This window comes from Talpa europaea (assembly GCF_964194135.1).
Source record: "Talpa europaea genome assembly, chromosome: 12".
NCBI lineage: Eukaryota > Metazoa > Chordata > Mammalia > Eulipotyphla > Talpidae > Talpa > Talpa europaea.
The window spans coordinates 64,565,936-64,587,736 of record NC_140079.1 but is presented as its reverse complement, the minus strand read 5'-3'; the positions used below and the strand labels follow the sequence as shown (position 1 = coordinate 64,587,736).

Genomic DNA, 21,801 nt, shown 5'->3' with positions numbered 1-21,801 from the left:
CAAAATTTACCTTAGTGAATGAGGAAAAGAGAAGTTAAATACATAAATATGCATACATACAACCCTTCACACACACACACACACACACACACACACAGAACTGGGAAAGGAGGGGATTGCTGTTCATATATATGAATGATAACTAGGAACAGGTAATGCTACTGGTACATGAACATATATATGCTCTTGGAAGTTTACATATCGCATTAAATATATACATAATGCATATTATGCATATTATATATATTTTAATAGATATTTCAATATTATTAATGAAAACTAGATGAATAATTTACTGTCACTTAGCTAACTCTAAAATAGTTAACCATTTTCTTATTTAAATAATGGCAAAACCCAGAAAAAATATATAATATAAAGCGAGCAGAAAAATGTTTGCTTTAACTTTAAGCTTCTTTCTCCAACATGTTTTTCACTTTGGTTTTTTAACTTACAATGTGTTTAATCACTCCACTCTTTGACTTGTAAATGCCTTTTGAAATTTTTTAATAAAAATCAGTGGCTTTTTGCTTCACTAACTCCTGTTAGTCAACACATTTCTTTTTATTATTTATTTATTTATTTTATTTTATTTTTATGTTCCCCATACAATTGCAACCTCCTTATTTTGACCCCAATCCCTCCTTTCCCCGACCCCCACCCCCCATAGAGTGTCTCTGGTTCATAGTTGTTTGTTGATTTTGATTTTTACTTTCTTATAGTTATTATTTTTCCTGGTCTCTTATTTAAATTTTCTAGATTCCTACTATGAGTGAGACCATCCGGTATTTTTCTTTTTCGTTCTGGCTTATTTTGCTGAGCATGATCCCTTCCAGCGCCATCCATGTTGCTGCAAATTGCATGTGTTTATCTTTTTTGAATGCTGAGTAATATTCCATTGTGTATATGTACCACATCTTCTTGATCCAGTCATCTATTATTGGGCATTTGGGTTATTTCCAAAGCTTAGCTATTGTAAATAGTACTGCTATAAACATAGGGGTGCAGGTGCTCTTTGGAATTGATGTTTCTGTGTCCTTTGGGTAAATACCTAGGAGTGGAATTGCTGGAAGTCAACACATTTCTGACGTTGCTAATGAACAACAATTTTGTAATTCCAGTAAGATGTAAAACTATGACTAATTTTTATAATTGCAGAGTTAGAGAGCTATAAAATTTGGGGGGGCAGGGAATCAGTATTTCTATATAAATAAGTTTTGGAATTTTTGTGTGACAGTGTGTTTAAGTGAATGAGGAAATTGACAAAGAAAAGGACACAATGGGTGCTGGAGCTATTTATGAGTTTATGAAATCTGCTATCATTTTTTTGTTTCAGCATAACTTCCTCTTTTTTTTTTTTTTTAAAGTTTTATTTATTTATTTATACAAGCACTGGGTACAGTCAGAAGCGTGGGAGGGTGAGAGAACTCACCAGAGCCAGAGCGGGGAGCAGAGCAGGCAGAAAGACCGAAGTACACTGCTGAGGGGAGCAGTAGGCGGCAGGAGAAGTCTGCGCACCATGGGACCCTCCTCCGGTGGCTGGGGAGCAGCCGGGGATGGAACCGGTGCTGCAGAGGCTGCGGGCAGCTTCGCAGCCCAGCACTCAACCGCTGCGCCACCGGGGAGACCCGTAACTTCCTCTTGATATGTGTGCTATCATATAGTTACAGTCAAACTTTGTGACTGTAACATAATGAATGAGTTGGAAAAGCACAAATATTTTAAGTGGGCCAAGTAGTTTTTGTGTCGTAGACTATTTGGCCAAAATATGTTTATATAGTTAGTAAATGAGGCTAAGTCATATGAACAGTTGACCTTTTTCTGAACGTTTTTTTCAGTATTCTATGTTGAATTAACTAATACGAGAAAAATATTTCTGAAAATGTATTAAAATGATTAAAATATGTCATGTTAATTATAATGAATCAAACAATTCAGAGATGTACATAGAAGAAATTTAATAATCTCTGTTAGTGTCACCACCTTCTTTGGCATTTTATGCTAAATCCTTGATGTTCAAACAAGCTTATCTAATTCACTAAATATTTTTTATTGGGTCCACACTATACATGAGGTTCTACACTAAACTTTAGAAAATCAAGTATAATTGTAACAAATAATTGCGCTCTTACTTTGGAATTTATAGTTTAGTAGAAGTAGAGATAATGAGTGAATGACCTTATTATTATGTATTATGTTCTGTTCAGTAGATCAAAAAAGGGATTTTGATTGGAAAATAAAAACTTCAGAATTGCGTTCATGGTTGTTAGAAGATATTAAATATATAAATACCTATCAGTATTGATATTTATCATTATGAGTGCTGCAAAATATGCAAAATGTTTCTTCATGTCTTTCATATTTTGATTGAACATTTCACTTGCATATTCAGTAAAGAAAGTGAGGGGATGAAAAGAATCTGTTAGACTTTTACAGTATGTTTTAAGAGTTAAACAAGTGACTTTTCTCTTTATGTTTTAGTTACGACAGCCTCCAGTGAAGCGTTTGAGACTTCGTGGAGACTGGTCAGATACTGGACCCCGAGCAAGGCCTGAGAGTGAACGAGAACGAGATGGTGACTATACTTTGTTTAGTCAGCCTTTTGTAAATGCGATATTTAAAAAATTAATATTTTAAATTGTTTCTAACTTTTTCACTATTATAGTTACGCTGTAACAAATACCCATGCTTGTCTATTCTAACATACCCTACAAATTGCCTCTTTACCTCCAAAAACATTGCACTATTTTACATTCCCACTGAAAATGTAAGTGTCCAGTGCCCCACAATTCTTACTTTTCTTTAGGAGGAGAAATGAAAATTCTTAGTTCCCAACCTGACAGTTTTATAGCAACAAATAATTTTTCCCCCTATAATCTAATGCCTTCGACAAGCATAAGTAACTACTGTGGGAGCTTTAAGATGGCATTTTTCAAAATTAAATTATTCTGTGTATATTTCAATAAATGGTTCTGCAACAAAAATCTTTTTCTAATGACTCTTGAATTTTTTAAGATCAAAAGTGTATCCCCCAATATATTACCCTTGATATTATTTTATAATACATACTGAAATATTAAGCTACATTAATAAAGAAAATAAAGTATAAAATTCTATTTTCACAGAAAATTCAATGACAGTTGATTTCCATTTTAAATAACATAATCATAAAATAGAACTATTGCAATTTTAATTTGATACCATATCTATTTTCAAAATGTCCTTAACAGAAAAGTCAGATTTTTTAAAAAATTTTTTAAATAAATTTTATTTTTATATTCCCCATACAATTGCAACCCCCTTATTTTGACCCCAATCCCTCCCCTTCCCGCCCCTCACCCTCCATGGAGTGTCTCTGGTTCATAGTTTTTTGTTGATTTTGATTTTCACTTTCTTATAGTTATTCATTTTCCTGGTCCCTTGTTTAAGTTTTCTAGATTCCTGCTATGAGTGAGACCATTCGGTATTTTTCTTTTTCTTTCTGGCTTATTTCGCTGAGCATGATCCCTTCCAGCTCCATCCATGTTGCTGCAAATTGCATGTGTTTATCTTTTTGAATGCTGAGTAATATTCCATGGTGTATATGTACCACATCTTCTTGATCCAGTCATCTATTTTTGGGCATTTGGGCTGTTTCCAAAGCTTAGCTATTGTAAACAGTGTTGCTATAAACATAGGGGTGCAGGTGCTCTTTGGAATTGATGTTTCTGTGTCCTTTGGGTAAATACCTAGGAGTGGAATTGCTGGATCATATGGAAGCTCTATGTTTAGTAGGTCCAGAAATCTCCACACAGCTCTCCATAGTGGTTGGACCAGTTTGCACTCCCACCAACAGTGCAGGAGAGTTCCTTTTTCTCCACAGCCTCACCAACATTTGTTGTTGCAAGTTTTTTTAATATGTGCCATTCTCACTGGTGTAAGATGGTATCTCATGGTAGTTTTGATTTGCATTTCCCTGATTACAAGTGATGTTGAATATTTTTTCATATGCCTGTTGTCCATTTGCATTTCTTCTTCAGAGAAGTTTCTTTTTAGCTCTTCTGCCCATTTTTTGACTGGATTATTTTCTTTGTTGTTGCTGAGTCTCATCAGCTCTTTGCAGATTTTTGTGATCAGTCCTTTATCATTAGTGTTGTGTGCAAAAATGTTCTCCCAGTCGGTGGGATTTCTCTTTGTTTTTGTTATTGTCTCTTTTGCTGTGCAGAAGCTCTTTAATTTGATGTAGTCCCAGCTGTTGATCTTTGCCTTCACTATCACTGCTTTGGGTGATGTGTCTGTAAAGATGTCTTTGATGTGCATATCACATAGTGTTTCGCCTATATTTCCTTCTATGTATTTTATGGTTTCAGGTCTTATGTCTAGTTCTTTAATCCATTTTGAGTTGATTTTTGTGTATGGTGTGAGGTAGTGGTCAAGCTTCATTCTTTTGCATGTAGCGACCCAGTTTTCCCAGCACCATGAAAAGTCAGATGTTTTTAAAGAACTCACAATGCATTACATTTAACAAAATGTGATGTAAACTATAATAGATTTATATCCATTCATATAATTTATTTAGGCAATTTGATTTTTTTTAAACTGCTACCTTTTTAAAGGTCTTCAAATGTAGTTTTTGCATGAACGAGAGATCATATTTATTACTAAAATCAATGCTAACTATATGTATTGTCATAGGAGAGCAAAGTCCTAATGTGTCATTGATGCAGAGAATGTCTGACATGTTATCAAGATGGTTTGAAGAAGCAAGTGAAGTTGCACAAAGCAATAGAGGACGAGGAAGGTCTCGACCCAGAGGTAATTTTTCTTATTAAAGTCATCAGAAAGCTGCAAAATCTGTTTATTTGAGGTCAGTTTTATTTGTATAATCTAATTTATACTGTCTTTTATATCTGTAGTAGTCACAAGGTTCTTAGTGTATCATATGAATGTATAGAGGGCAAAGGTTATTGGGTATAATTTCTCCCTTCAGGTTCCGCTAAACGGTCCTTATTTTTTCACTTTTCTCAAGAAAAGAGTCTGACCTCAATTTTAATTCCTTTTTGTAATGTATTCTGAGAATGGAAATATATAAAAGTCTGTAGATAAACCTGTTTTATATAATTGACTACCTTCCCCCTTTATTTACTATGTACATTGGCTAGTAATTACTGTTTCTGATGTTAACTGACCTTTTTAAATATCTTAGTTCACTCCTTTCCAGCTTTGTAGTCTTTGGCAAGTTACTTACCTCTGTAAAAATTGAGGAGTATAAAAGTAACTTTTAAATGTTTTAAAACCTAAAATGAGGACCTCCCTGGTGGCTTAAGGGTTAAGTCTCAGTGCTATCAGGGCTATAGCCTGAGTTTGATCCCTGGCCAGGATGCTAACCCACATATGGCACAGGAGACTTATCCTGTCTCACCCACTGCTCCCATTGGCAATGTATTTCAGCAAATCCACCTATTCTGCTCCCCACTCTGTCTCTGGTGAATCCTCTCACCCCCTGCACCTCTGGCCTACAACCCACTTCTATGCAAAAATAAAAAAATTTAAGGAAAAAAACCCTAAATTGAAAAATTTGATTGAATTTCATACATAAATGATTCTTGTTAATGCCTGAGTATCAATTATCCACAGTCCAAAGAATTATAAAAAAAAATTTAGGTGTGGATTTGCTTAAGACATTAAATTTCTACTTAAATTTGAACTAAGAAATATTTCAATCATGATGTATAAATGAAAATACTTCATATTCTGTGGTAGTTACGTTTTGAAAGATATGATCTTAATCCATTCCATTTTTCTCTCAATAAAATCAAATTTGAAGCAAAATCAGGGAATTTTTTTTATGTTTTTTTTTAAAGATTTATTTATTTATGCATACAAGAGCTAGGGTACAGGCCAGAGATTCGGGGAGTGAGAGGATTCACCAGGGACAGTGTTGGAGACAGAACAGGCAGACTGACTGAAATACACTGCTGAGGGGAGCAACAGGCTGGCGAGACAGGAGAGGTCTGCCTCGCCATGTGGGTTGCTCCCTGGCAGGCCAGGATCAAACTCGCCCGTGCTGCAGAAGCTGCAGATTGCTTCATAGTGCAGTGCTTAACCCCTGGCACCACCAGGGAGGCTCCTTTTATGTTTATTGAGTGCTCCAAATGAGTCCTGTACAGATAACATTAATACCTACCATAATACACAGGAGACAAATGCTATTTTTTTTTTAATTAAAAAAATTTTAAGATTGATTTATTTATACAAGCACTGGGTACAGTCACAAGTGCGGAAGGGTGAGAGAATTCAGCAGAGCCAGAGCGGAGAACAGAACAGGCAGACTGACAAAATACACTGCTTGGGGGAGTAGTGGGCATGGCAGGAGAGGTCTGTCGTGCCATGTGGGTCCCTCGCTGGAGGCCGGGGATCGAACCAGTGCTGCAGAGGCTGCAGGCAGCTTTGCAGCCCAGCGCTCAACCGCTGCGCCACCAGGGGAGGCCCGAGACATGCTGTTTTAAATCTTGGCTGCATCATATTAATTTTATGTTTAGATCGTTACTGCCAATGAAATGAAAACCAGGAACTTAATCTTGTTTTCGCCTATTTGTAGCTTTACTCTTGACAATAATATTTTTATTAGATAGTTTTTCAAGGACATATGTTATTCAGTAGAAATATATCAATATAAGTTCATCATCCTGTGGTCCAACTGCTACATTAGAATCATCATTTTCAAATTTAAGGACGTAGACATTGTCTAAAGGACTACCATATTTAACATTTTATTTGAAAGATTATTTTGGAAAGACTAAAGTGCTGTAGATAGATTAATTAGCTTATTTGGTCAAATGGACCAAGCCACCAATGGGTACTTTTGATATCCTGAAATCACATGTTTTGGTGTGTGTGTGTGTACACTGGCCAGTACTTACGTATTTCCTAAACATCTCTTTAGAGTAGTTGGTTTTGGAAGATATATAGTATTTGAATTTACAATAACATGTACTTTTTGAAGGTGGAACGAGTCAGTCAGATGCTTCAACTCTTCCTACGGTCCCATCAAGTGCTGATTTGGAAGTGGGTGAAATGGCAATGGAAGTGGATGCTCCCGCTGAACAGTTTCTGCAACCTTCTACATCCTCTCCATCAGCTCAGGATCATTCAATACCAACTGCAGAAAGTCCTCATTCTACTTCCATGCTTCCTTCTCCAGACAGGGAACAAAGGCAGTCCATTGAGGCATCTGGACACCATACACATCATCAGTCTGGTGAGGATGCTACTCTTTAAATAGGCATGGTTCACCTGATGATTTCTGATAATGAAAACTTCTTTCAGGGCTTTTATGACAAATTCACATCAACTTCTTGCTGGAATAATGATCCAAATGACATATACAAAATACATGGAACTGAAATATAAAATTCGAGTGTGCTTAACTTGCATGAATTTTAACAAATAATAGGAATCTTCAAATTATGTAAGGTAGTTCTTTAAAAATATGTAAGTACCAGCAGCAAGTGCTTTGACATAGTTTAATCACTTGACTTAAAATTGTAGACCATTACAGACCAAAATATCTTTCTAGATTTATTTGGTTGTAAGCCTATATTAAAGTAATAGTAAGAATATAGCTTTCCTTATTATTAGTTCTTTTTGTGTTTGTATTTTTTACTTTTTTTTCCAAATCATAAATTATCTTTTATATTCTCTGTGATACATTTGTCATCAAAATACAATTTAACCAAATGAATGATTTTATACATTATTTTAATAGATATTTGTCTTCTTAGTACTTGATGTTAGTGAAAAAAATCAGATTTTAAATTATTTTGCAATACTGTTTTTCTCTATTATTACTGCTCATATTCAACTTTGCCCTCTCCCCAACTATGGAATGTACTAGTCTTTATGACAGTAATTTTCAGCAGATAGTCTGCTTGGCATTTTGACTATATACAAGTAATATAGCATTTACACATTACATAATAAATTATACATTATAATATTTAATATAATAACCAGTAAAATGTTTATTCATTTTTTTTAGGGTTCTTTTAAGGAAATAGTTTACTTGACATGTAACCAAAATATTAGCAACTAGAGATGCAGCTAGCTAGATATAGGCCATAGCTAAAACCTATAAAAAATATTTCCAACAGCTTAACTGCCAATCTGTCACTTTATTCCTGCTTCTCTGGAACCTGATACCAGATCGCCAAATATGGGATGTTTTAAATTAAGCACTCTTTTTATCAGTGTATCCCATTTTTGGTAATCATTTTCTGTTTCTATGGGAATAGAAGCCAGAGCCAATTATGTAACTGTTAGCACTTGTGTACAATTTATCTATGATAATAGGATAAAACTGAAGTATAAAATCAGGTTTCTGTACTCTGATACCACATTTGAACTTAGGGAAAAGTAAGATATTTTGGAGAGTTTGAGGAATGGGAGAAAATCAGTTCAAAGTTTGCTTTCTAGAGCAGGTAAGATTGATAAAAGCAAGACTGAAAATGATGGCATTCCTGGAAATATTCTTAAAGATTTTGATCATTATAAGCTACCAGGAAAACAGCAGGAGGACTCCCTTTCCCACGTTCATGTTCCATGAAACTCAACTAATTCCAGATGTTTCTTAAAACACATTTCTAAATACTTTGTTTGGGGTTTCATTTTTCTTTTTTGTTGTAGGTATTTAATACATTTTATTATTGCATTTCAGATGGCTAAATCACTTTTGGTATTTGATGCATTAAATACTATAGTCATTTGAATCATTGAAATAGGAAAAAATGTTGTGATTGTGTGATCATTATTTGAACATTACTTGACACCTTTGCCTATAAATTTTTCAAAGTAAGCAATAGTTTTAAGTGGTAGATTATTGAAAGAATTTTAATAATTAAAATTCTTGGTTGATTAAGCTATGGAAAACAAGAATTTTTCCAAGTTGCCATGATAGGAAAATGACTTGATGCTCAATGTAACATTGAAAGGTTATGTCTGTAATTGTTTTGACAATAGGCCTTTCATGATCCCAGAGACCAACATTTTAGTAATAAGGACTTGAAAGTTTTTTTGTCCTCTGTGTTGGTTATTTTCCAATTTCTTTTGCACTTCTGAATCAGATGGGATTGTGCATGTGGGGAACTGTCCATGTGGGGAGTATCATCTTAAAGCCATGATTTGTATTATTGCCCTGCAAAGAGCAAGAGAAAGTGAATAAGTGTCTTCTTGCTTTGTTGTGGATACCTCTCTATGTAAATGTTTATGCCTTTCCTTCATGACCCTTGCATTTTGTCTGTCACTTTTGCTGGGGCAAAGCAGAGAAACATTGTGAATGTGAAAACTTGCTTGCTAAAACTCCATCTCTGGTTGAATCTAATTATTTACCAGCTGTTAGTCAACTGAGTCTCTGAATGATAGTTAAGAAGAGTCATGACTGCAGATTTCAGTGGGTTCTTCAACACTGTCACAGTGATCTTTCAACAGTATTGCTCAATAGCTAGAAAAAATTTTTTTCAGACCTTCATGTCTCTTAGACTTTTAACTTTCCCCTTTATCTTTCTCTCACCCACCAGCTGATTGCCTTCTCTTATTCACAATTGGAAAAAAAACATTCACTTCCTACTTTTGAATCTCCTAATCCTCCAGCAGTTGTACTTACATTGTGAGAAGCAGATAAATTTGGGGAAGAAGTGTTTGCTGATATCAAAAGCTAGCCAGTGAAATTTCCATCACCTTCTGGCTTCCCAAGGACTTTGTGCCTGCTCCTGCATCATTATAATTGCCTTTTCTTCTGAATTGTTCCTTATATCCTCAGACATGCTCTATTATTATTTCATGTCTTAAAAAGTCCTTTCTTAATTATCCTGCATTTCCCTCCAGCCTTGTATCTTGCTCCTTTTGTAATTATTCAAAAAGTTGCCCACAGATACTCTCTCCATTTTCTTTCATTTTCATTTGTCAACCAACTCCAAATTGCCTTTCAATGCCTTTTTCACTGAAACTTTTTGTTAAAGTCATCAGTGACTTAAATTTTGCCAAATTTGAAGTAAATTTTTCTTTTAGTATCTTAGTACAATAGATTTTCTGACCCACTTGCATTTAACACTGTCTACCACTCGTTTCTTGAAACACTTCCTTTTCTTGGCATCTAAGACACCACTTTTGTGAATTGACTCTCATAATTAACTCTGATTTTCAGATTTTCAACATATTGTTAATGTTTCCTATTCATTAATTTCTGAGTATTTTAGTAGAAACTTTTAGTCTGTGCTGTCTTCTCTACATCCACTTTATCTTTTGATGACTGCATCTATTTTCCATAGCTTTTAATAACCAAATTACATTGATAATCTCATCTTCCACCCTCAGTTAAAGACTCTTATTTCCAACTGCTTATTTGACACTTCTTTTTGGTTATCTTTGGACATCATTAGTTTGTGCCCAAAGTGACACAATTAATTTCTTGCCTTTCCCCTCCCAAAATCTCTTCCATCTTGGTCATTGTATAGCTTCATAAATTGTAAAACCACCAGCTCATTTGTGATTTTAAAAACTTATGAGTTACTCTTGATTGTTTGCTTTACTTAATGTCTCATCCCCAATCCATCAGCAAATCTTGATGATTCTGTATCTAAAATATAAACTCTTCCTATCTCACCATCATTTCTTATCTGCTAATTGATTTCCCTGCATATGTTGCTCCCTTATTTTCCATGCAGCAGCCAAGATGAGTATTTTTTTTTAAACTTTTTTTTTAAGATTTATTTATTTATGCATACAAGAGCTAGGGTACAGGCCAGAGATGCAGGGGGGGGTGGGGGGAGGTGAGAGGATTCACCAGAGACAGAGTGGGGAACAGAACAGGCAGACTGACTGAAATACACTGCTGAGGGGAGCAATGGGCGAGACAGGAGAGGTTTGCTTTGTCATGTGGGTTTCTCTCTGGCTGGTCGGGGATGGAACTCGTGCTGCAGAGGCTGTGGATTGCTTCATAGTACGGTGCTTAACCCCTTGCACCACCAGGGAGGACCAAGATGAGTTTTTTAAAATGTTAAATCAGACTATATAACTTTGCCATTTAAAATCCCTCAAAGACTTTTAATTGCATTTAAAAGTAAAACTAAAGAGAAAAGTCAAACTTTTTACTGTGAACCTAAGAAACTCATGTTGCTTGGCCCTTGCCTACCTCTGATTTCATACCATTTTTAACATCTCTAATAATCATTATTGCTCTGACTACACTGGTTTCCTTGAACAGTCCAAGTTCTCTTCTGCCTCTCTCTGATTTGGAGCCTTTGCATTTAACTGTTCTCTATACTTGAGAAGCTCTTCCCCCTGAAAGGCATATAGGTAACTGCTTTTTTGGGAGGCCTTTTCAACGTTCGTCTACCTTTCCTACATGCTAAAATTTTGTTCTCTTTTATATAGTCCTGTTTGTTTCCTGAAAAGTACATCTGTTATCTTTAAACTAGTTTAGAGTCTGCAAGACTTACTTATATTTTAGTCTGTCCTTTCAGCCCCATTTTATTCATTCTGAATGTTTCAAGTAAGCCCAATATTTGATGGTACCCAGGTTAGATTCTGTGAACAGATAGCCAATCTTTTATCTTTTTTGGATCCATTGTTTGCCCTTGGCTGTCCAGACCACATAAGATTAACATTGTTCCTAAAATATTTTAAGGTAACTTATAAAAATACTTTTCAAAAATCATTTTCATAACTGATGAAATCAGGGCACAGAACTAAGAGTAGGAAAAAGTAAAATGAAGCCACAAATGAGGTGAGTATAAAAAATGCATTACCTGAAGCCTGAAGAAAAATGTGATCTAGAAGGGGCACAGAATTGGCTTTGGGTGATGTGGTTAAATCAAATGGGATTTGAAATTAGTTAGAATCTTTGAGTTTTTTGGTCTTTTTTACTTTGCCTTTTGTATTCTTAAATTTTGTTTTAATAGCTCATTTGAAGCCATATTTTATGTACATAACCCAGAATTTAATCAGATATTCTTATCCTTATACTATCCATGGTCTTTTCCTGAATATTTAACAAAAGACTGTGCTTTTTAAAATGTACTTTTAAGATTACCTAAAAACTTATAAGATTACTTAAAAATGGAGAGGTATGACTATAAGCTAAAACTCTACAGGGTAAAATGAAACCTTTGTTATTTTATTATAAAAAGCATTTCAAAGTAACTATAAAATATTTTCTTCTTTTGTCAGTAATGCCTCTCAGATATCATTTTTAGTTATTTCTTAAACTAAGTCTAGAATTGTCTTCATTTTGTATGTTTGTAATTTTTCCTACAGTGAAAAATTTCTTATAGAGTGTTAAACATGCAATAGTTTAGTTTTTTTCTTATTTTTATCTAAATAAAAGAATATGAATAGAGAAAGTGTTTTCTTTGGGTTGGATGAAGATACCAGAATATAGGAAATTCAGTTTTGGCTGCCTACTTTGAGAAGCAAATCACCTGAGGGACCATAATGTCTCTAGTGAGATAGACCACTTGTACCATGAGAGTTTAGGTTAAGATAGTGTTTGATGTGGCCTCTGTGTGAATCCCTGCTTATTTACAATTTACTGTGTCTGCCCAAATTTATTTAGGTCTATTCAGAATCTTCATAGCTAAATTGAGCTCTGTAGAAAAATTGTTAGGGAAATAAGAACACTTGTACAACATTATCATAGCAAACCTTTCACAGCCCTAATATCTAAGTTATGGTTTTTGTAAAGCAGGAATCACAGCCTAATCAAACTAAGTATAAGCTATTAATATACATAGGTCAAGAGCAAGTAGAAATATTAAGTTAATGGTCACTTGGGAAAACTATAAAGAAGAAACCAGAGGAACTTGGAAGTCAGTGAAGGATTGACCAGTTATAGGAGAAAAAATAACACAAAGATGACTTGGACAGGAAGCAAGTTGGGAGTGGAAGACAGAATAGAGTATATATAAAATAGATTGGATATAAAAATAACCCAGTGTCTGGTATAAAAGAACCTAATATTGGAGAGGCAGGACATGAGAGTAGAACCAGTTGCGCCTCTTTTGGGTCAACTGTAGTTTATTGTTTGCATATCACAGTGGAAATAAGTCATTGGGGAAACTTGCCTGGAGTCTTTCACAAAGATTAGTAGTTTCAGGAGATAAAATTACAAATTTCCTGTTAGTAGTTGCTGACATGTTGCTGACTGTTTTTTTGGTTGTTTTCAAAATTCAACCCTTTGGTGTTCATTGTGTTCACTTTCGTTTTTGACTTATGTTAGCAAAAACTAGGATTTATTCACATTATAAATTCTCCAAGTATTTATTCACATTATAAATTGTGTATGTTTGTATATACTGTTTTTTTAGAAAGTTATGTTTACGTTTTTTAAAAATGTAATGTGTGTCTATCTTTGTTTAGGCTGAAATGCCGGTTAGAATTTTTTATCCAATATATTTCTTTTTGTTGTTATATAGTAACTTATTTTCCTAGCTTCATATTTTTTTTTTATCTTAAGGGGAAAAAGCCTTCATACAATAAGTCTTAAAAGTAAGTAGATAAACTCTTCAAAAATCACTGAAAGCATAGAATAAAGGTTCATGACATTATAATAACAAAATAATTGACTTTCCTAGTTACAGATCATCATTCCTTGTATTTATAGCCTTTTTCTTATTTTCTGAATCACTCAGTGGGTCTAGCATGGAGACTCCTATATCCCCATAAAACATTTGGCAGTGTTGGAGGGTTTGAAACAGTAAAAGTGAATGGATTTTTTTTGGGGGGTGATTTTTCTATCTTAGCAAAATTTAACATATAAATAATCTCTTTTGGAATATAAAATAATAAACTTTATGATCGTATAATATATATTGCCAAAAGCACATCTGTTATCCTGACAATAAGATGTGTATGTATGCACACCCCCCTCAAAAGAATGCACTATGCCATTGAGCATCACAATTTGTCAATGAATACTATCCCATTTGGTACTGGAGAATTTTCTAGGAAGTACTAGCAATGAGAAACTTTAATGATACTGCTTTGTTAAATATTAACTGCCACTTGGCTATTGAATAAAATTCTTTATAAATAGAGGATATGGTAATAAGAAGTTAGTATCTCTGGCATAATTGATTCCTAAAACAATAACCCAAGTTTGTACCTTTATATATAGGAGGCTGTTTAGTAGTTTGTGTAATTTGCTGTCAGTGTCACTTGGAGAAGTTTCTTGTGCTGCCATAATCAAATCAGCATTTGCCACATCTCTCCCCACATACACTGCCTCATCTTTGGTTATAGTAGACAAAGTTTATGTGCATGCCTAAAACCAGTTCCCCCTTTTATCACTGCAACTACTCTCCTTTGTCTAGTTAAGGACCTCATTCCTGAATTTGTCCATCATCTTTCTTCTTCCTCCAAATTAACATTGTCCTTCAGTATACAAATATAGGTTATCTCCAAATGAAAACGAACCTCCTTTGACTCTTTATTCCCCCACCAATAATTGTTCAATTGCTCTATTCCTTATTAGTAGCAAGACCTGGAAAGAGTTTATATGCTTTGTGTCTCAATTTTATTACCTCCCCTGTCTCTTAAACCCTTTCTAGTCTAATTTTTGGCCTCTGATTTCATTAAAACAGTTCTTGTCAAGTTCAGTGATTCTAAGGTACAGAATCCAGGGCTTAGTTCTCAGTCAGTATCTTCTTCATTGTATCAGCAGTCTTTGATACAGTGACTCCATCTTTTGTGGCACACTTTACTCAGCTACAGAACTCTGCTTACTTAGTTCTTCAACCTCTTCAGAGTCTTCCCCTTCTCAGTCTTCTTGGAGATCCTTCCCAGAGTTCGTTGTTAGACCTCTCTTCTCTATCATCACTGTTTTTAGGTGACTTAAAGTAACATCATTGGTGACATCCAAATACTTGTGAAACCTATACTGTTACATACACTCCTTACTCAGGTTCTCCACTTGGACATCTGATAGTGCTTTACTTCACCTGAATTCTACTTGCTTCTCCTCCATTCTTCACCATTATAATAAATGGTAACTATTTTTCCTGCTATCTATGCCACAAACTTTGGGATCATCCTACATCCAGAATGTCAACAAATTCTTGTGACGTTACCTGTAAAATACATCCCATGGCCAAATACATTTCCTCCTCTGAGCATCTGCACCTGTCCTTCCCTTCTCCTAAAACATTCTTTGTCCAGATACCCATGTGGTTTTTCCCTTGTGTCCTTGAGGTCTTTGTTAAAAAATCATCTTATAAGTGAAGACTTCCCTGATGACTATACATGAAACAATAACCCTTCCTCAGTAACCTTGCCCTCATGTATTTACTTCATAGCCGTTATCCCTACTTGACATATACAAATACATAGTACATAGTACATATATGTATATGTATGTGTGTGTTCACTGATATCTGTTTAGATTCCCTAAGAACCTAAACTCCACACAAATAAGGACTATTTTTTGTTCAATATTTTATATATCTCCAGAGCCTAAAACAATGCCTTATACAAAGTAACCACTCAATAAATAGCTTTGTCGAATTTCATATTATCTTTCTTTTTATATATAGTCATTGCTTCAGATAAAGTTTAAGAAAATGGTAAAGATTATATATTTTTGAGCTTTAAAAAAATGACATTTATAACAGAAAAAAACATTTAGTTGATAAATATATAACTTTCTTCTTAAAGAAGTCTCCACTAATTAATTACAGTAATTGTTTCCAATGCATGACTTTTTCATCATTTTAATTGAATTTTAAATATTTGATTGAAATTGGTAATTTTTAATGTATTGATTAGATGAGATAACTAATATTTTTAATGCATAGTATCATTTTGTAATTAAAAAGATAAATCTAGTGGTGACAGGAATGTTCGTTTTTAACTATTTTGCTTACGGAGGACTTTATTTTCATTCTGTTTAATTGCTTAACTGTTCTTAGAGAATTACATGTATCTAATTCATCGTAGTTAAAGAGAAGCATTTGGGGGGGTGTATATAGTTTATCTCATAATTTAACAACTGTAATTTCTTTTTTATGAGTACTTCCTTATGAAACATGTTATATTTGTATCCTTCTCTCATTAATGTATAATCAAATTCTTACTATTTTCTATCTCATTACTTTCTTTTCCTATCTGTATCAGAATTTTTAAGGGGGCCTGAGATAGCTTTGCTCCGTAAACGCCTGCAACAACTGAGGCTTAAGAAGGCTGAGCAGCAGAGGCAGCAAGAGCTGGCTGCGTGTTCCCAACAGCAGCCTTCTACTTCTGATCAGTCTTCTCATGAGGGCTCTTCAAAGGACCCTCTTGCTTCAGGTTATTAATGTCAAGTGTCCTTGAGCAGCTAGTAGAGTTGATTTTTTAACACTGCTACCATATAATAAGATGCTTCCTTCCCCCTCAAAAAGAAATGGATGTGCTTGCAGCTTCCTGGTGCATTTGGTATATTTATCATCACATGTTTAGAGAGACAGATTGGCAGCAGCCTTTGTCAGCAGGATGAATAGAAAATAACCCACTATTTTATTTGTAATACACTTGAAAAGGGGCAATATTCATTGTTTTCATAGACAATAAACTACTTTATAGTACTTATCTAGTGAATTTAGAGCCTGAATTGACATTTCTGTTGAAATTTCCTATATGCTGAGAGGCTATCTATGCCTTTGATTCCTGGAGGCTCTTCTTTTTTTTATTTTAATTTTTTTTCCTCTGAAAGTATTCCTACAGAGGTTAATAATGGTAGATTTTAAAATTATAATATTATTGGCCATACTAGCACATTGTCTCAATCATCCCCTTCTGTAATTATTTGAAAATTTTCCATGTTTACTTAGTTATTCCCTTTACACATAATTAACTTTCTGATATGTAAGATAGCAAAAGTACTCCACAGTCCCTTATTTCTGTTCTAATGTTATAAAGCTCTAATAAGATAATGAAAATTTGTACTGTTGTCTTTTGCAGTATTTAATGACCCAGATCTTTTATAGTCAGAAATCTTATTATCAATAAATATGTTGGAAAAATTAGTGAAAGATTTAGCATAGAATAATTTGTCAACTTAATTTTGTCAAGATGGATAATAGGCCCTATTTACCTACACTGTGGGTACTATAGTCAACACTATAGTAGAGACTATAAATCTTTATTTAGAAACTAGAATGTATCTGGATTCTCATACTGATGACTATAATACTTTGACTCACTTTGTTATACATTACACTAAGAATGAATGAATAAGTTGGGCAATTATTATTTTGAAAGCTCTGATTTCATTACTTGAAATTAATTTGTGTATTGATAGAACTGAACAGTTCCATTTTATAAGTATCTGTTCCACTAAGTGCTATGTAAAAAATAGCATATTAGCTAATATTGTGGGGAAATAAGTTTCAATCGCTAATATAAATGTGATGTTTGGAGCAAATTCTGGACCTGATTTTTAATTCAGTGTTACTAAATTAATGGAGGGGATATTAGTCAAGCAAAGATGTCTCTGATTTGTTTTTAGCAATAGGAAAATACTTTCCTGCACTAAAGCTAACAAGAAAGTTTTAATAGATTACAATCAGCACTTTTAATGATAAGATTTTGCTATAGCTTTGTGCTATATGTAAAACTCAAGCTAGTGTTTCAGAAGTAAAAAACTTTAAGTCACAAAAACCAATAAGAAGGAAAAGATCATGTATCTATAAATATATTATATATATAGGTATTTTTAAAATACTGAAATTCAGTAGGTAACAAACCAAGTATTAAAGTGAAATTGAATTTAAAACAAAAGCATGTACATAAGCAGGAAATGTATGTTGTACATAAATATTTTGAGACAGCCTTTCATATGTACAGTTTGACCAATCTGAGTTGAAGCTTATTCTTTTTAGTATCTGAAAGCTTTATGGTGATTATAATAGTCTCTGTGAAATAAGATGCTGTTTTCCCAACTCTATCATTCATTTTCCCATCTATCATTCTTACTAAATAATATATGTGGTAATCTTTAAAAAACTGAAATTGAGTATGTACCTTTAAAGCTGAGAAGCTTCTTTGTTATTGAACAACATGCTTGTGCCCCTGAGGTTGCCCATCTGGACCAGTGTGAGAAACCTTAAGTGCTATCTATCAGGGTCTTTATTGTTCTTTTCACCTACAAGGTGAAGTGCTTTATCTGGATTGGTTGCTTTTAACAGCATTCAAATGAGACCCTAGTAAGTCTAACCTGTGACATACCCTAGGTTGATTTGATAGTGCTGCTTTTATCTTTTTTTTGTTTTCATGTGCCAAGTGAGAACACTGATGATTAAAACCTTTTAGAAAAGCTAATGTGTGTTAGAGAGGGCAACTAATAAAATATATATGCTTTCTACATTTTATACAATTTGAATATGAGGAAAATGGGATGGCTTAGTGCAAAATTCTTCATTTCAGAAAACACAAATTATAAAAATCAGAGTGAGAATTAAATATATAAAATTCAACAGGCAGATAGGTCTTATTTGAATAGCAATTATTTATAGTTAATGATCAAATATAATTTTGTATATGTATATTATGGTCTTTCATTGATCTATCTCTCTCGCTTAAATGTTAGTACTGAAATGATCTATGATAGTAAGCACCACAATTGACAGTTTAGGTTTTAATTTATTAGCAATAGAAGAATGTACAATTCTTACTTAGAAAAAACTTTCCCATTATACCTTGACATCTTTAGAGTAACAGTACGAGATGAGACAGTCATCAACAAATGGTATTTCTATTTTCTGACCTGCTTAAGTCTTTCAAGTGTAAAGTGTTCAAGAGAGACATTAATATGATTTAGAAACCAAGAAATTTTATACTTGTAAAATTATTACATTATCTAGCAAACATTTTATTCTCTTTTCAAATATGGCACTTATGAGAATCTTTTGTGAAAAGATAAGTGTAAGATGAACTTACAATACCTAATTTCTGGGCCTCCCTGCTGGTGCAAGGGGTTAAGACGCAACCTGTGAAGCTGTCTGCAGCCTCTGCAGCATGAGTTGGATCCTCCGGATCCAGGGAGCAACCCACATGGCACAGCAGGCCTCTCTTGACTCACCCACTGCTCCCCTCAGCAGTGTACTTTGGTCGATCTGCCTGTTCTATTCCCCACTGTCTCTGGTGAATCCTCTCACTCCCCACATCTCTGGCCTGTGCCCCAGCTCTTGTGTGCATAGATAAATAAATCTTTAAAAAAAAAAAAAAAGAACAAAACCTAATTTCTGTAAGAAAAGTTGATTAAAGCCATCAAACCACTTTTGCAGAAATAATCTACATTTTTAATGGGGTGAAATGGAAGGAGCCTGATTCTTGTTAGGCTACATAGAATATTGTTTATTTAGTTATCAATATTTGTTGGCAGTTGAAGATTAAAACATCATTCCAAGGTACCAAATGATGTTTCAAATGAGCTATAGAAGATACACATTAAAAGATGTTTAAAAAGTGGTTTCTTTTTTTTTGTAGCTGTGAAGTCTTAGAGTTTCATGTGGAAGTTCTAATATAAAAATAAAAGTGCAACTTGTGATTTAAACATAAAGTGATAACCCACCTGCTGTTCCTCATGTCATCCGACGCACCTTTACTCCCCAAATCAGTTTGTTGGTTTTCAAACTCAGAATATATTATTTTAAAATATTTTTACTTTTTTTTTTAAAGATTGATTTATTTGTACATACAAGAACTGGGATACAGGCCAGAGTTGTGGGGGGTTGAGTGGATTCACCAGAGACACAGTGGGAAATGGAACAGGAAGTTCGACTGAAATACACTGCTGAGGGGAGCAGTGGGCAAGTCAGGAGAGTTCTGCTGTGCCATGTGGGCAGCTCCCTGGCTGGGGATCGAACTCATGCTGCAGTGGCTGCGGCTAGCCTCATAGGTTGCATCTTAACCCCTGCGCCACCAGGGAGGCCCTTTTTTTTTGTTTTTAAACTGAATTTTTTTAGGCTTTTCAGAAATAGACCTAAGAAGAAAAGAGAAACCCTCATTTCTATCTTCAGTGAGAACTTTTGCTTTTCTTCATGAAGACTTTGAATTTACCTTCATCAAATCTCTGCCTACTAGATGACCTTGGGCAAGTCATTTAGCTGCTTTATGCCTCAGTTTCTCAATTACTGGTTTATTTAGATAGTGTGGCCTGTCATAATTTATGGAGGATAAGGATCGGGTAGTGCTGCTGTATAAAGTTTTTATATTCCTCAAAGCAGTATGCATAATAAATATACCATCTTATAATATCATTCACTTATTACCTCAGAATAGCCTCATATCAAGGCTATGTAAGGTTTATCACATCCAGGGTTTTTAATGAGCTGTATGTGTGTTTATCAAATGAATGCCATGAACAGCTGTGGCAGAGGCATTCAACATATGGCTGATTTTAAACCCAACTCTTTTTTTCCATTTCAGGTCCCCTGAAGTCTTGGGTTGCTGGCTCCTGCTCAGAGTGACAACACCCTGTGGAGTCTGCTGGTACTGGCCCAACCACCACAGAGCCCCACTGGAGCATGGAGCCAGCCTAGAGAGGGTCAGGTAGGAACTGTTTTTTCACTTTATGGCACAGTTTTGCCTATTGGAAAAAAAGTAATTTTTATACCCCAAGAGGGTATAAAATGTTGGTGATTATTTTTGAAAAGGACTTTTCAAAACTGAGCCATATTTGAAAAAATCAGCACTTACCCGATCCTATGCAAGCAAGCAAGCAAGTTCTATACAACATCAGACCCCCTACAGTCCATATAGCACTTTCCAAATGGGTGAATTTGATCCATGTTTTTGGTGTTTAAAACTTAACAGTTAGTAAACCTCATGTAATGTTAACCTAGTTCTGCAGGCACTCCTTAACTACATTTAATGACAAAGTCCTGAGCCAACATTGATGAGCAGCCTCTTAGAACTTCAGCAGGGGAACATGTTCCATATTCTTTGAAATATCTTTCCTATTTTTTATTTTTCATTTAATACCATGTTTCTGAAAAATGGCAAGTAATAATATTGATTGATCCTTTCCTGTGTGTAACCTAAATTTAATTTACATGGATTATCTCAAATGAAGAATACATGATAGATCTACTGATTGCCCCCATTTTATAAATGAAATGGAGAAACTGAGACTTAGAGAAGTTAAATAACTTGCCTGGGGTTTTATTATTACTAAGTAGAAAAGCCAGATTTGAACCCAGGGAGTCTGACTGAAGAGCCCTTGATGAGCCCTTAATATTTACCTCTTAGGCTGTAATTCCTTTTTTTCTAGAGTTGGAAAAGTTCTTTGTCAAAGGATGAGAAAATTATCTCAAGACCAATGTGCAGATTTTGAGGAAATACACAGTAATTGACCATGAAACACTGAGCTTAATACTGATTGAGCTTTTGCTTGAATTTTATATCTACCTTAAAAATAATATTATAGTTTGAAAACTTCCAACAATTGACCAATCATACTGCATGTAGTAATAAATTAAGTTTTTTAATATTAGTGATTCTGATGATTATTAATGTTTGGAAATATTTCTGTAAGTTAGAAGTTGTGGGTATTATTTTTAAGAATGTCTGAATTATGAACATAGCACTTAGAATGTTTATGTGATAGGAAACAGGAGAGTAGTTGCCTGGTACCCAAGATTCAAAGTAGAATAGAAAATTATGAGCAAACAAAATTTCTTCTCAAAGATTGGTCCTTAGGATAGGAAGAACAACAAATAATATCGCAGATATAACAACATCTGTGACATACTTTAAAACATAAAAGGAAACCCTTTTAGTTTAATACTAAGCCTAAAC

At 34.3% G+C, this 21,801-nt stretch overlaps 1 protein-coding gene across 1 annotated transcript in view; it reads left to right on the top strand.

Moving 5' to 3' along the window:
• DCAF6 (DDB1 and CUL4 associated factor 6) overlaps positions 1–21,801 on the top strand; it is a gene marked incomplete at both ends in the record, with an annotated part of 95,874 nt that overhangs the window by 35,251 nt on the left and 38,822 nt on the right. Inside the window, 4 exons of the mRNA XM_084251141.1 lie at positions 2,479–2,572; positions 4,672–4,791; positions 6,983–7,237; positions 16,141–16,311. Of these exons, the coding sequence (XP_084107267.1) occupies positions 2,479–2,572; positions 4,672–4,791; positions 6,983–7,237; positions 16,141–16,311 (640 nt within the window). The remainder of the gene's footprint in view (positions 1–2,478; positions 2,573–4,671; positions 4,792–6,982; positions 7,238–16,140; positions 16,312–21,801) is intronic.